Here is a 15,517-nt window from a genome sequence, read left to right as displayed (position 1 = left end):
AAAATCAGGAGAAAATAAATCAATTCAGTTGAGCAGCATAACGATATGTCAGACAGTTTTTCTCACCCACTTCTGCATTCCCGCAGTTGTGCTTCTGTGTGTCAGAACTATTTTCATCTTGGGTGCCAAATGTGATGAAATTATGAGGTTTTGTATTCGTGTCTTTGTTAGAGCCTAGTTAATACTAAGACAGTAATATTAATAAGTAAATGTGAAATAGAGTTTTCAGATGTTTCTTGTGGGAGTGAAATTCTACAGTCTGATGTTTTGAGTGCCAGACGTATTTTACACTTAGGAAAATCTGCGTGACATATAGTTCAGAAATACTTCAGATGTGGCATATGTTTATTATTGTCTTCAGTGTCTTTACATTTACTTTAAATTATTACAAAATGGAAATTTAAGAAAAAAAGTCCGAGGAGGCATATTATTTTTAGCCATTTTTATCCTGTTTAGTTAGGTTTCTGAAGAACAGAAATAATGACATCCAATTGCATAGCTTATGATTCTGATAGGAATACTTACCTGTACTAACCCTAGCAAAATCATTCTTATATACATTGGCTGAATGTAACATCCAAAGTACATACTGGAGTTTTGCATTCACTTATATCATCAAACTAATGGAATTAGTCTTGGGCTGGGTATTTAGCTTTTACAATACACTGTAAATTTCCTGAAATATTTTGTTAAAATATTAGTTCTGAATAAGAACAAAGCAGAAGAAAAGAGGTAGCCATGGATAAGTAACCACAGAAAAAAAGTTAGAAATTGGATTTCGGATTTCAATTGTTCTTTCATCTTGATTCCTTCTACAATTTTTACTGATGTATGTAGCTTTCATATTAGGCCTTAAGGAAACTGTAAACTTTCTAGTGTTTATTTCCCCCAAAGGTATGGTCAGTTCTGTCTTTCCTAAAGAATGAGATCATTCTAAGGATTTATGTTTGGTTTACACATTGTTAAAGTCTTCCACATCTGTAAATGTATAGTCTTGAACCTACAGAGTTGCTTCTGCACAGGCAGAAGTTACAACTGTTAACAGAGGTAGACTGATGGATGCAATCTGAGAATTTAGTCCCTAAGTAATCTGTGTTCAAGAAACAAAGATTGTTCTGTTGCTGTTTCTTTTATTAATGATTTCTCTACCCAATGTAGAAATGAGCAGGCACAAAGGGTGCTAGTGGAAGCTTTGTTTTTATTTCCTTAATAGGATTTCTAAGATAATAGATTAATACTACAGTTTATTTTAGTGGTTTTAAAAATACATGCAAAGCTCCATTTGCTGCATATGAGTACAATATGTATTTCAGTGTATTTTGTGGGAGTTTGTTGCTTTTGAGAGGTCACAGTTGATGGAGTTGAGGTATGTGCTTTTATTATTTAAAGTGGAGGTAGTCTTAGCTTTCAACTTTTTCTCTCCTGGATTAAAGTTCATATGAAGAGGCAAATATTAAAAAATCTCTGTGTCCTGCTCTGTGTTTTATTGCTGTGCATAGGAGACATTGGGGTAAATCAGTCATCAGTTTAAAGCTAAACAAGTAAGTATCAGTTGTTCGGGACAGAAATCCTGCTGACAGCAGTTTCAAGTAAAGGAAATTTGCATGTTATGCTGTCAGTTTCAGACTGAAATTGGAAGCTGACCATTTAATAGTTTACTGCAAACAGTATTGTGTGTGATTTCCTGTACCCAGTAGCTTATCAGAATATTGTTTTTTTGTTGTTGTTTTGTTTTTTTTGACAGGGTGTTACATAATTAAAGATAGGACTAAGGTAGATATTTGGAACAGTGAGTCAGCTTAGTTTAAGTAAACACTTGTTTTATTGCACATCTATGAAAGGTAAGAGAGTTTTGTTGCATCCGATCTCACACCTAATGCAAAGGGTATGAACCTTACCTATTGACCAGCATGTGCATTTCAAGCAGCACAGGTGAGGCTCTCCTACTGGCTTGTGTCACATGAGTAGTTCATCATTCAGGTGATACAGACTCATCCAGGTCTTGAAATACAGGAGGAAAGGAATGCCGTAGCCTGTATGCCCTAAGATTGTATCATGTATCCTATTGTCCACGAAACTGTGGGGACCTCCTGTTACCTTCCACCATTCCTTACCTCAGAACCCCAAGGTAAATGGGGTTGGTTTTATGGGACTTGACGCAGATTTTGATAAGTGTATCATAGAGACAGGAGGGGCTTTCTCTAGGTTGCAGACATCAGGTGTACAGGCAAATCCAGTGTGGTGATATCTGCTACTGGATCATTCTGAATTGCAACAGTTTTTCATTTATTTGTACTTTCAGTGGTGGTTGACATAGATGATAATAATGAAAAATAAGGAATATTCTTATTACAGATTTTAATTAAACTATTTGAAAATGGAAGGTAAAAACCATTTGAGCAACTCAAAGAAAAACAAAATTTCAAAAAGAAATACTAACCTATTATACTACAGCCTCTGTCCCATCTAAGATCTTACACTGTTTATTATACAAAGTGTAGCAAGTGCTAGTAAAAACTATTCCATCTGGTGTGGTTTAGATTGAACTAAAAATAGTTGATTTTTAGAATTCCACAGAAGTATTTTTAGTCTTATTCTTTTCTTGGTGGTTTGTCACGTGGAGAAGAGCAACTAAAACATTAATGGTTTGATTATGATACTGCAAATTCCTGTTTAGTTCAGGGTAGATTTCCCTGTTTGTCATGAAAATGAGAGTTGAACTATGTTTAACTGGTAGTAGTAGTAGCAGTAGTAATATACCTCCATGCAAAAGATACGGATTCACTTTTCAGTGTTTTCATTTCCAGAACTACTTAATAGACAGAACTGCTGTGAAAGCAGTGGCAGAGTTAGACAGGCTCACCTTTGACCACTAAGTTGTCCCTGCGGTATTGTCAGATCAAGTTCTTCAAGAATTCTGAAAAATAACAATATTTATTTCTCTTTTAAAAAGAAAAGAGAGTTTTCAGTTTTTCATTTAGTCATTTTGCACTTTACTGTAACTCAAATTTCTGTCTATTTCAATTAATACTCTCTGTTTTTCCACATTTCAGGGATACAACTGTACAAAGCCTTACCCTGCAGCCTTCTGTTAAAGATGGTCTTATTATATATGAAGATTCACCACTGGTTAGTAGTAACATTTGAATTGTATATTTGGAATTGTATAAACAAGTATTTAAATATGCTGGCTTTTCAAATAAGAAAATTCTTTGTGATTTGATTATTTGTATGGAATAACCAGTAAATGTGGTAACATTTTATTAACTTTTGCTTTGGTTATGTTTGCCATGTGACAAATGCCAAATAGGATAAGGGTCTCAGAGGGGGGGGTCACAAAATGAATGTGGAAAGTAATTTAGTTAGTGTTAACCTGACACATTCTAACTGGTACAGTGGTATTTCCCTTCTTCTTTTGTAGCATGTAAAAATGCCTCATGCCAGCCTGCAAAGCTGGACTCCAGACAGCTCTTGCAGTTGTTCTTCAGTTCTTTCAGCTTCTTGTTGCCAGCCTAGATGCAAACTGCTACGCACTTCTCGTTCAGCACTTCTACTCTGTCAGGCTCCTCGGTTGCCTCCCTAGTGCAGTTTTCCATCCATATCCCCAAGTAAAAGAAACACCTTCCTTTCTTGTCTCACCTGCTTCCTCTTCTCCCTCTGCTACAGTTCAGTCATATCTTAGCTGTTCTGCCTCCCCTTCTCTCACTGCCACTGAGATCTTTCAACTGCTGTCTGAGATACTAGTAATGCACTTTCTCACAGCTATTTTTGGAGGGTTGTGCTGATTTGATTCTTTTTCTTCCAGGTAAAAGCAGTGAAGTTTGGACATATTTTGGTAATTGATGAGGCAGACAAGGCACCAACGAATGTTACCTGTATCTTAAAAACCTTAGTAGAAAGTGGAGAAATGGTTTTGTCAGATGGAAGGCGAATTGTTGCCAGTAAGTAGATAGAAAACAATTTCATCACTTACAGTAAAAGGTAACATGTTGCTGTTTTTCAGCAATTACATTGCTAAGTAAAGCCTCAGAAGAGTCCAAATGGAAAAAGTACTTGATGATAAAAAGGTTAACAATTAATGAAATTACAGTGATTTTCTTTTTTCTCTAAAGAACAATTTTAAATAAGGTGTCTTTTTTTTTTCGTTTTTTTTTTTCTTCTCTTTTTCTAACTAAAACTGCTTTTGCAATAACCACAAAGGTTTTCTTAAATTAGCATTTTCATGAATGGAATTCTCAGGAATTAAAACAAAAAAAAAGTCCCGACAGTTATAAGCTGACCTCTCCACTTCTTATTCACCGTAAGAAATACAGATCTGTTCGACAAAATTGTGATCTTGATTATGCCCATCTGGATAGTAGGGGTATAACTTGATCAGATCTGGTAGTAAAATAAGAGTATACCTAAGGTTGAATGGTTAAAGGTTTCATCTAATAAAATACTGTATGTGCTTTTATTATTTAAAGATATCCTGCGAGTCAGGGATACTTCATAATTTGGTGGAGTTTAATTCACAAGAACTGCAGGAACTAAATTTCTTTTTACGATTTTTCAGAGAAAGGCCCTGTTTAAAATGTCATCTTGAACTTAGTAGACACTGTAGTTTTGGTAATAAGTATAGTTTAAATATGAGTAGAGCAATCCATTCAGCACTCACGTGGCATGACATCATTTTTGCTTGTGATTATAAACTATAGGTGGCCCTATTTTTTAAATAACTGGCTAGTCAATTTAGTTAGTATTGTAGTTTTGCAGAGGAGATAAAAGGATTCCCAAAGCTCATGTACCAATGGTGACATGATGGCAGGGAAGAAGAGAAGGCAGTCTGACTCATTCTGGTGAAACAGAGTCTTCAGGCGCATGACATCATGTACCTCTGGCTTCTCACAGATTTTTATAATATCCAGCAGGACTTTCAGTCCTGTGTTCCCAGATGGGATATGTTATACATATATAGAAAACATATTTTATTCACCCTTTGCCTCAGCATTTTGGTCAAATTAAATATAAACAGCCCAGGTGGTTCCCACCCCAAAACTAGTCAGTAATAGCTGATGCTTTTTTTTCATAAGTGAAATAATTTAGTTAAATTTTCATGAAACAAATTATGAAATTTTAGAATGAAACTCAGAACACTCATAATTTAATGACTTGCTGAGAAGCTGTTGAGCATTTTTAGTAACTATTCTTGTCATTCTAAGAATAATTCTTCTAATTAACTTCTTCTAATTCACTGATAATCACAAAGCTTAAATGTACAACTAATACATTTTATCTATTTTCTAGATCGTGCTCATGTAGAGGGGAGAGAAAATGTAATAGTAATTCATCCTGATTTTAGAATGATAGTTCTAGCAAATAGACCTGGATTTCCTTTCTTGGGTAATGACTTCTTTGGCACATTAGGTAAGTGATTCATATTAAACGCTGATTGTTAGTTAGAATTGCTTAATAGAATGACTATCTTTATTTCATTAGATGTCATGGGGACAGAGGTTCCGTATGCATATTAATGTTTTGTTTCACATAAGATGCTTAGGGTGAGATTACGGAACTTGCCCTGAAGTGAACAGCTATACATGGTCATCTGTGTACAACTTAAATTGTTATATATGATCAGGACAAACACAGAAAACAGACAAAGATGCAAAAAAAAAAAAATGTTAATGAGCATATATTGTATACAAATATAGCAACAATATGAGCTGTGAGCAGTTGATAGCTGACATCAGTGGTTAACGTGATTGCTCAGTGTTTTCTTTCCCATAACAAGAATGCCTCTGGCCAAGTTCTGTCCTCTTCAGTACAAGACATGGGAGCCTGATGGATAGTAATTTTCTCTCCCTCTAAAGATGGAGGCTATTGTCTTTTATAGTGTTTATACTATTGCTGCCTGCTTCTTAATCTTCATTGGCTTCTCCATACTCATGGCTTTGTATGATAGGCCTTAATAAATATTTGACAAGATGCTGAAATCGCCAGAGTTTTACATAACCCTGTCCAAATTTCATGTCAAAGTTTTTCATACCAGCAGCAGTCTTATTTTAAAAAATAAATAAATAAAAAAAACTCCAGGTAGTGCCTGAAAATCCAATGTATCAGCAAAGATTCCCTACAGCTTCATCTCACAGCAAAAGAAAGAATGTAAGAATTCATGTTTCCTAAGGGTGAACAATGAAGAATTCACTGTTTTGTAGTAAGGTATAGTCCAGTGTTAGTCTAAGTAGGCCTCTGGCAAAGCTTTGGCAGTGTGAATTGCCCTACAGACTCCACTGCCTAGAATTGTCAAAATTATGTGCAGGCACCTTAATCTGCGTGTCTTTATCTGTTAGCTCTGGCTGTAGCGTTTATTCTGCAAGAAATAATAATGTACTCAAAAAAAAAATTAAAAAAGAAACAGGAGCAAGCCCAGTTCTATGTGATAGCTGTTTGTTTTTCAGATGCAGTTCCCAGTGAATGGGCATTCCGTAGCAGAAGTCCATTGGCTCTGAATTTCACCAAATTATATTGACCCAAGATGCTTTTATTAGAGCCTATTTCTTTTTCATGACCTAATCTCTCTCTATATATTGACCCTTTAAACCCTGACAAGTTTTGTATGATTGTTAAATGACTCTTTACATATACCCTCAATTTTATAGATTATATGATTGGGACCAATATAATGCAAATGTTTGTGGAAGACAGCTTGCCATATTTCTTACAGTATTTCAAGGTAGGCAGAGAGGAAAAGATAAATCCAGTATTTCCTCTAGGCCTCACAATATTAAGGTATTCCTGAATGTAAAGATTTCCCTGCATGCAGTGGTGTTTTGAGGGTGTTCTCAGGTTGGTCCCATTCAACCTGTGTTATTCTTTCTTTAGACGTTTTTTTTCCTTTTTTTTTTTCTGTTTTGCTTTCAATTTGTGTTTCTTCTAAAAGTTAATTTCTCCCTTGTGATCACCTTAATTAAATAGTAGGAGATATCTCCATGTTTCCTGGAATCTCAGTGTTCTTTATAGCAAGTTCATCCTTCACATTTTTCAAAGTGTTATTTGTCTTATTTTATTCTGTTTTAACAAGCAGGTACTCAGCATCCTCTTGGTATGTTGCCTTTCCATTTAAGGTTCTTTATGAAATTTATAGGAGCTGTTTTGATTCTGTCCTTTATAAACTGCCTAAAGGTATGCTTTTTTTCTTTTAGGGGACATTTTTAGTTGCCATGCTGTTGATAATCCCAAGCCACAGTCTGAACTTGCTATGCTCAGACAATATGGTCCTGATGTTCCAGAGCCAATTCTTCAGAAACTGGTAGCTGCTTTTGGAGAACTTAGGAGTTTAGCTGACCAAGGAATTATTAATTATCCCTATTCAACTAGAGAAGTTGTGAATATTGTAAAGCATTTACAGGTACAGTACATCAGATCTTACTGACTTTTAGAATTTTAATACTTGTAGGCTTTAGAAAAATATGCCATTACTGTTCATTAATTTCTATTTAATTTTTAAGAAAAGTTTTGCATTTTGAAGTAATAATCGTATTCAGGTGTTTAGGGTAAATGTGCACAAGCAGATACTTTTTCTGTGTGATTGTTTGTAGATATACAAAATATCTGTGTTTCTGTTTTTCAGCTATGTTTGATGTGAGGAAAATGTTCAAGTGAATACAGTATGCAACTTCATAATAGCCTACATTATAAAATTACCTATTCAGCATAGTATACTTCAAGAAAAATGCAGCTGTTGATTTGCTATGCTGCTATGGAATTTTTGGTTTTAATAATTTCCTAGGGCAAAACAATACCCTGTTGCACAACAGGAATATAACACAAATAGAACTTTTCTAAAGAAAATGTTGCACGGATAATGACTTAGCAAACAGATACATAGGAACCATGATTGCTTCCTACACACATTTTAAGTGCGAAATCATAACTTCTTATTTAACAATGATTTTTTTTAAGTTTGTGGTAGATTCTGACTTGTATCTTTATAAACTGAAGGATAGTTTTTATCTGAAGTATCAGAAATATAAAATATCTTAATGATCTTTTAAATAGTAAAGCTTTTATTTTCTGTTCATAAACATAAAGTAGATACATTATCAATTTATGGAATATTTCCTGAATTACTGAATACTAGATTTAAAAAAGCTTAGTGGAAATATTAATGCATTTAGTACAATTAGTAAATAATTTCTCCTAAATTCTTTGACTTAATGTTCCTGTGTTTAACACTGGTAAAATAGGGTTAAATGACGATTTTGTGTTTTTGTTAACAACATATGGAGAAGACTGAGGTATTTGACAACTTTTTTTTCCTCAGTCTTTACTGACAAGTGCTCTATCCACAATACCAAACTCTCAGAATCCAAAGGCAGGAACTGGCAGAATGAAGAACCCACTGTAGGAGAAGATCAGGTTTGAGACCATCTAAGGAGCCCAAAGGTGGACAAGTCCATGGGATCTATTGAGATGCATCCAAGGGTCCTGAGGGAACTGGCAGATGAAGCTGCTAAGCCACTATTCATCCTATTTGAAAACTTGTGGCAGTCCATTTTCTGGTGACTGGAAAAGGGGAAGCATAATCCCTATTATTAAAAACGCAAAAAAGGAAAACCCTGGGGAACTACGGGTCAGTCAGTCTCAACTCTGTGCCTAGCAAGATCATGGAGCAGGTCCTCTTGGAAACTGTGCTAAGGCACATGGAAAACAGAGATGATTGGTGAAAGCAAACATGGCTTCACCAAGGGTAAATTGTGCCTGACAAATCCAGTGGCCTTCTACGATGGGGTTACAGCTTTGGTGGATGAGCAGCTGGTGTCATCTACTTGGACTTGTGCAAAGCATTTGATACTGTCTCACACAGCATTCTTGTCTCTAAAATGAACAGGGGTAGATTTGATGGATTTGATGGACTTGTTGGATGAGGGATTAGGTGGATGGTTGCATTCAAAGAGTTGCAGTCAACAGCTCAGTGTCAAAGTGGAGATCAGTGACAAGTCTTCAAGGAAGAAAATCGTTACTCATAAGGTGGTGAGGCACTGGAACAGGTTGCCCAGAGAAATTATGGATGCCACATCCTTGGAGTTTTTCAAGGCCACATTGATTGGGGCTTTGGACAACCTAATCTAGTCAAAAATGCCCCTGCCCATGGCAGGGGGTTGGAACTAGATGATCCTTAAGGTCCCTTTGAACTTAAACCCTTCTGGGATTCTATGCTATTCGTACACATTCACCCATATATACAGACATTTAGATCCTGGAGCTTAGAAGTGGTACTTTAAAAAATGTTAAATCCATTTAGATTTCTGGGGAGAAGAGATTTTTGTCTTCTGTCACGTCTAGAGTTCAATGAGGTCTTGAGACAAAGTAAACTGGTGCTGCTATGGGTTGGTAATAAAAAGTAAAAATACTGATATCTTTATAAATTTGTACAAAGGATTAACAAAATTCAAACCTAGAAGTTGAATAATCCATCCAAATAAGTGCGTAAGCAAAATACTTCATTAGGATCCTATAACAATTTATAGGTATTTGCTTTCTAAACTGATAGGAACATATACCATGTTAGTGATATTGCTTATGTCTTTAAACACACAATTACATTTGAAATGAAAGTGGAAGACTTAGTCCTGAGAAAGTTACCGTGCTGCTGAAAAGCTGACGTTTCAGGGTTTTTGTTAAATGAGCTCCCCTCTGTCAGATGCTTTGGCAGTTCCTACCTTCCTTCTTTCATCTTCTTTCTCCAGATAATCTGAAGTTGTAGTGTCTTCTGTTACCAACTGATGCTGAAACATACAGACTTAATTCTTTTTTTCTTAGAGTGTGAACAGCAGACAGTTGAAGACTGGAAGAGCTGCACTGCTGATTGTCTTAAGGACAATTACTCTCTGCTTACATAGATTAGTGTGGTCACTTCAAAGTGGGCATTGGGCACAGATCACTGGGGAAGTTTCCTGTCTGCTGGTTTTTACCTCTTTCAAGGTCAAGTTTAAATATCCAAATAAATCCCCAACATGCAGCTTTGATTTCTTCTGTAGCATTTGTTTTCAAGATCCCAGTCTCTTTGAAAGGATGCAACATTTTGTTTACTGTAAGTTGTTTTTCAGTCTGAATAATAAAAAGGCTGGGAGTAGCCAAATGTAAACAATGAATATGAACATAATGGTTATTCCAAAGTAAGAAGCTTTTAGGTCTTCAGGTAGAGAAGAGAGAGGAAGGAGGGAAATGAGTCAATGAAATCGCTGGTCCTTAGGAAGGAAGGAGGGAAGTTAGTCATGATGTTAAACAGTTTTCCTTACAGCAGTTCCACAGCCCCACTTTTTTTTTTTTTTACTATTGTGTTGATTTCTTTCACATAATGTTAGTGTTTTCTGCATCTGCAAAAAAGAGTTGGATGTTTCAGAGAAAAAATTGCTGTTGATTATTGTTACCTGAGAGAGCATCTTAGCATTAGGGCTAGTCAATTAAGAGAATATTCTGATTAACACAAACATGTAATTATTATGCTTCTCTCTCCATTCTGATTAATTGTGGTCTTCAACATACAGGATTGTGTCTACAGTGTAGTTACAAGGGCATCTTCCCATAATGATTACGGAAATAGGGAACCCATAGCAAGTTAGTTGTAGCTTAGACATTGCATTCAGAGTTGCCTCTTTATTGTTAAGTTATTAAGTTGCCTCTTTATTAACTTTTTCTTAAGAATAGGGGTGGGGTTTCTTAGATACCAAACTAATTTGAAGACCTGTAACTGCAGGCATAGAGAAGATGGTCTACTGCAGCTGCCTGACTCGCTGTTGCATCTATTTCTTCCTGTTGATTGTGTAGAGAATTTGGTTCTTGAAGCTCTAGATAGCAATCAGCCTTAATATAATTTTTTTGTCTCACTCACCTGTAGTTGTCAGCTTCTGTCAAATGTCAGAAGTTCTTATGTTAATAGTGGCTTATGGGCAAACCCAGAAGCTCTATGTTTACTCCATATGCTGCCCATAACCACTGGTGTTGTATACTATGGCTGCTTCTGGGCAATCTAAGCTACAGGCTTTCACTAAATCTGTTTTACGTTGTTTTACAGAGTCCAACGGCACCCAGTGTCCCTGGTAGATGTTGATCAGGCAACATCCCGATCCATCCATTTAGTCTAAATAAAATAGAAATGGGTTTTCTACTAAGATTTTTCTCAATTTGATTTTTTTTATGAGGCTTCTTCTGATCTGCCTTCTTTCTTGTTTATATCTGAGATTGCTTTCTATTAGGAGGCACTAGAATAACAGTTTTGGAGCAGCAAATGTCCAAGGTACATTCCGGCCCTGAAGCCTACTAATCATATGGCTTTTAGGCCTCTCCAGTAAGCTTTTGTATTAAGATAGTAGGTGCTTACTATCTTTTTTTTTTATTCATCAAATCTCAAATGGAAACTAGGCTTATCAAATCAGTTTTTATCCTTTTCTTTCCTTGCTGCCCTACACACACACCAATAACCTTTTATCCTTTGGGCCAACCACAGAGAATCTCAGTTACCAGTTTTCAAAGATAATGAGGTTTCTGCTGATTTAATCAGAATCAGTAGCTATATGACAGTGAGGAACAGACTGAAATTAGTGTCCCTTCCCTGTGAATGAAAAGGCAGGGAACAGTTGCTTGGCAGTAGCTGATGCCCACTGAACACATGAGCACTGGTTAATCAGTTAGCATGGATGTTGCTCAGGATGAGCCATAGATGTGTTGCTTCTTGTCCCGCTGACAGGACAAATGAGGAGACACAGGGAGAGCTGGCAGCATTCAGTGAAAAGGTATCAGGGGTGCAGGAGGAAGCCAAGGGCATGGAGGAATTAGCAGGAAGGTGGAGATCTGTTGGTGACATGGGAGCAGGATGGGCCTTTAGGGTGTTGCTGGCAGTACAGGTATCTGAAGTCACTAGAATACATGCAGAGGTGAATGGTAGTGGAAACACAAGGTAGACATCTAAAAGATAATAATGTGAACTCGTTATAGTCTACGTACCAGGCAGATTGTTGCTTTGTTTTCATAGAACCATTAAGGTTGGAAAAGACCTCCAAGATCATCTGGTCCAACCGTCACCCTACCACCAATGTCACCCACTAAACCATGTCCCTAAGCACCAGGTCCAACCTTTCCTTGAACACCCCCAGGGGCAGTGACTCCACCACCTCCCTGGGCAACCCGTTCCAATCCCTAACCACTCTTTCAAAGCATAATGGTAGAAGTACTGTAGACCTTAACATGTATAGAATAATGTAAGATTTCCTGTTTGTAGCAGCGAACTACTTTTTTCTTGACACCTTTTAAGCAGACTATAGCAATGCGGGCAGTCATGGCAAGTTAGATCTGTAAAAATAGGATTTTTCAGCTAGTCAAATTCTGTCGTAATTTTGTATCAAAAGCATAAAATTAAAAATGAAATTTTAAAAATTAGACATAAAAACTATTGTACTTATTTTGAGAAATAGCCAAGAATCTAAACTGTGAAAATACTGTAAGGTACACACAGAGGTTTTACTTGTAAGGGAGAGAATCAATGAATGAGAAGCAGACAGACTGATGAGATGTCAATATTTTCTCCGGTAATCTGGTTTTAAAAATCAATAGAAACCAAATGTTTTCTTTAAATGTTCAACTCAAATGTTCAAACTTTTTTTTTCTAAGTGAACTGTTATTGCCTTTCTTCAGTAATCAGTTATCCAGGCAGTTATTAAAAAGTGGTTGAGTTTGTTCTGATTGAAACAGGAGAGTTGCAATTTTTTAATAACTGAAGTGGAGGAGGGCCTTTTGACAAGTGCTTGTGTTCAGAACAGGTTTCTTTGGCAGCAGCAATCAGTCATACCTGAGGAAATAAATTTTATATGGTGTCCTACTGCTACAATAGGCACAGAAGTGTTGGTGCAATTCATTGAGGAGAAGGCTATTGATGTCAGAAGTTACACAGTGATTCAGAGAAACACAGAAACAGTTGGAGAATACTAGTGAAAACCACGTAGTATGTGAGGCACTTTCCCAAGGTTTCTGCAGTATCTAGTGCACGGCAGGTAAAAGAGGAGGTTGTGAGTAAACAAGATAGCTTGGTGCAAGATTCGTGGTTGTACTTTGCAATGAGAAAGGAAGAGCACAGAAACAGTGGTATTCATCGTAATAGATGTCCTAAAATAATTCCGTAAGGAAAGGTTTTGGTTATACAGAATATGCACAGTTGTGGACGTTTTCTTCTTACCAAAAAGAAGATACTTGAAAACAGATGAGATGGAGCTCTGCACACTATTAAGTAACTTTACATGTTTTTAAATTTAACTCTCTGATGTACATTTTTATAAGCTGATAGGCTTTTTTTGTGCAATGATGTTTACCTTGACTTGAAAATTAAGCTTACATTACAGAATGTAGTACTTTCCCTATTAAACATTGTAAAAACCTCTTTACATTTAAGTTACATCTGAAATAGTCTTAGGTAGGACATCTTTGGGGAGACAAATTTGGCTTGTTTGTGTGTTTCTTGCTTTTTGATTGTTTTTTAGAACCTGGAATGAGCATTTTAAACAGGATGGCACTGGCTATTGCATAACTTTGTATTATCATACACTAACTGTATTTTGGTAAGCTGTAATTATGCAGACCTTCAAATAGATTCCTTGGGGATAGATTTAAAAGCAAGATATAGTTCACTGTACCTTTGTACCAACACTAGTACTGAAATATTCTGTGGCATGTACAACAGATTGAAAAAGGTTTTGTACAAGCCTATTTCTAGCAGCGGTATTCAGTCCTACCACAATACCTAGCTAATTTTAGTGTTTTGGGGTTGGTTGGTTGGTTTTTGTCACTGATACTTTATTTCAGAGATTAGATATTTATTAATTTGGGAAAATATTAAGCTCCTGACTAACGCTGATGTTTGATTAAGAGTAATAGGCCAAAAATTCATGAAAAAGTTCTGTTTTCTTCTGTTTTGTTTTTATTTGTTTTAGGACTCTGATACGTTTCTCTGACACGTTAAATCATTTTTTCAAGGCTCCTTTTTGTACCAGCCATTGCTTACTGATTGAAAAACAAAAAGCAACAACAACAACAACAAAACAGTTAAGACTTCAGCTCCCTAAAATACTTTACCCGTTTCTATTCCACACAGTAACTGTGGTATAGTGAGATCCAAGTCCTTATCTTAAACATCTAGTATCTGAATTAAAGGCATATGAAAAAAAAGTGAGAAGGTGAAAAGAAAGACTACTGCCCGCCACCCTATATCAAAAAATAAAGCAGCTAGGTGTTAAAGCTTTAGGAACTATAGTAATTTGAATGCTTGGGTGTTTTTGTTTGTTTGTTTGTTTGTTTTTAATTTTTTATTTGATTGATTTCATTTACATTTTACCAGAGTAAGGTGATGGTTCTCGGATCTTTTTTTAAAGAACATGGAAATGGTAAATGAAACCTAAATTGTGGACAATACATATTCTGTTTAAATTACCTAAATGTGCCCTTAAAAATAAGCTTATTTAAGCCTGAAATTATGGCAGCATGCTTTAAGGTACACATTTACTGGAATCTGCCTTAATTTAAAAGGGGTCTGTGTGTGCTTTAGGAGTTTTAGGGCAAATCAAAAGGCAATGGGAGCTACTAAGCACTTGGTAACAGTTCAAAGAAGTGCTAGGCCAGCTTTTGAGACCTATAGTGCCTTTGGAAAGTCCAAAAACTCCTTTCTTCTTTTCAGCTTATTTCTACTACATGGGTTCAGTTGACTTTCTTACTGGCTTCCAGGTCTTGGTAGGAAGTGAGAGTCAGGAAGATGTGTTTTCTTCTTGCAGAACAGCAATAATGAAAAGCTCTACAGCACAATTCTGAAATCTGGAAGAGCAAACTGGCCTTCAATCATAAGTCCAGTTCAATAGCAACAGTTAGCACTTTCTTTGTTGGAAATACTAATTAATGTTTGATACACCTTTTTTCTTTATGTATATGGCACATGACAGGTAGTATTTTTCACCAGTTTAAAAAAAACAACAAACGTGCCTCTTAAGTGGATTTCTGTTTCCATTAAAGCCCATCATGACCTAAACTTGTATTTAGTAAGCAAGCAATATATCTTCTGTTTTTCTATATTCAACATTAAGAATCAGAATTCTTAACGGAATTGTATAGTTGAGTGCATGAATATATGTATTTGTGTCAGATCTTCCCACTTAGTGGAAAGTAGTTCCAAATTTTAAAAATACATTGTATATTTTATTATATAGTTCAGTGATAACACCACCTTGTTACATGTATAACAGAATTGATTCTACAAAACATGAATGAATGTAATTATTTAACTAATTGTCTCCTATTTGTTTGTTTTATTCAGTTTTAGTGTCAATGACTTCATTCTGACTTGAAGTAATGTACCTTCTTTATTCCAGATTTTTTTTTAATTTACTTAAGCATTTGTCTAAGTTGAGCAAAGTTTCTGTTAGAACTATTAACTTTAAAAGTAATCATTTGTTTTCTGTAGCTTAACAGAGATATTCAGTAAAATAAATTTGGGGAC

The 15,517-nt window shown here is 35.8% G+C and overlaps 1 protein-coding gene across 2 annotated transcripts in view; it reads left to right on the top strand.

The window, feature by feature from the left end:
• VWA8 (von Willebrand factor A domain containing 8) overlaps positions 1 to 15,517 on the top strand; it is a 188,723-nt gene that overhangs the window by 94,332 nt on the left and 78,874 nt on the right. For both annotated transcript variants that reach the window (XM_035553444.2, XM_035553445.2), the window contains exons 22-25: positions 3,054 to 3,129; positions 3,806 to 3,941; positions 5,287 to 5,406; positions 7,185 to 7,390. In XM_035553444.2, coding sequence (XP_035409337.1) covers positions 3,054 to 3,129; positions 3,806 to 3,941; positions 5,287 to 5,406; positions 7,185 to 7,390 — 538 coding nt within the window. The remainder of the gene's footprint in view (positions 1 to 3,053; positions 3,130 to 3,805; positions 3,942 to 5,286; positions 5,407 to 7,184; positions 7,391 to 15,517) is intronic.

Source organism: Cygnus atratus, chromosome 1 (assembly GCF_013377495.2).
Source record: "Cygnus atratus isolate AKBS03 ecotype Queensland, Australia chromosome 1, CAtr_DNAZoo_HiC_assembly, whole genome shotgun sequence".
Lineage (NCBI taxonomy): Eukaryota > Metazoa > Chordata > Aves > Anseriformes > Anatidae > Cygnus > Cygnus atratus.
Note: the sequence above shows the minus strand (reverse complement) of the source record. Positions and strands in the feature narration are given on the sequence as shown.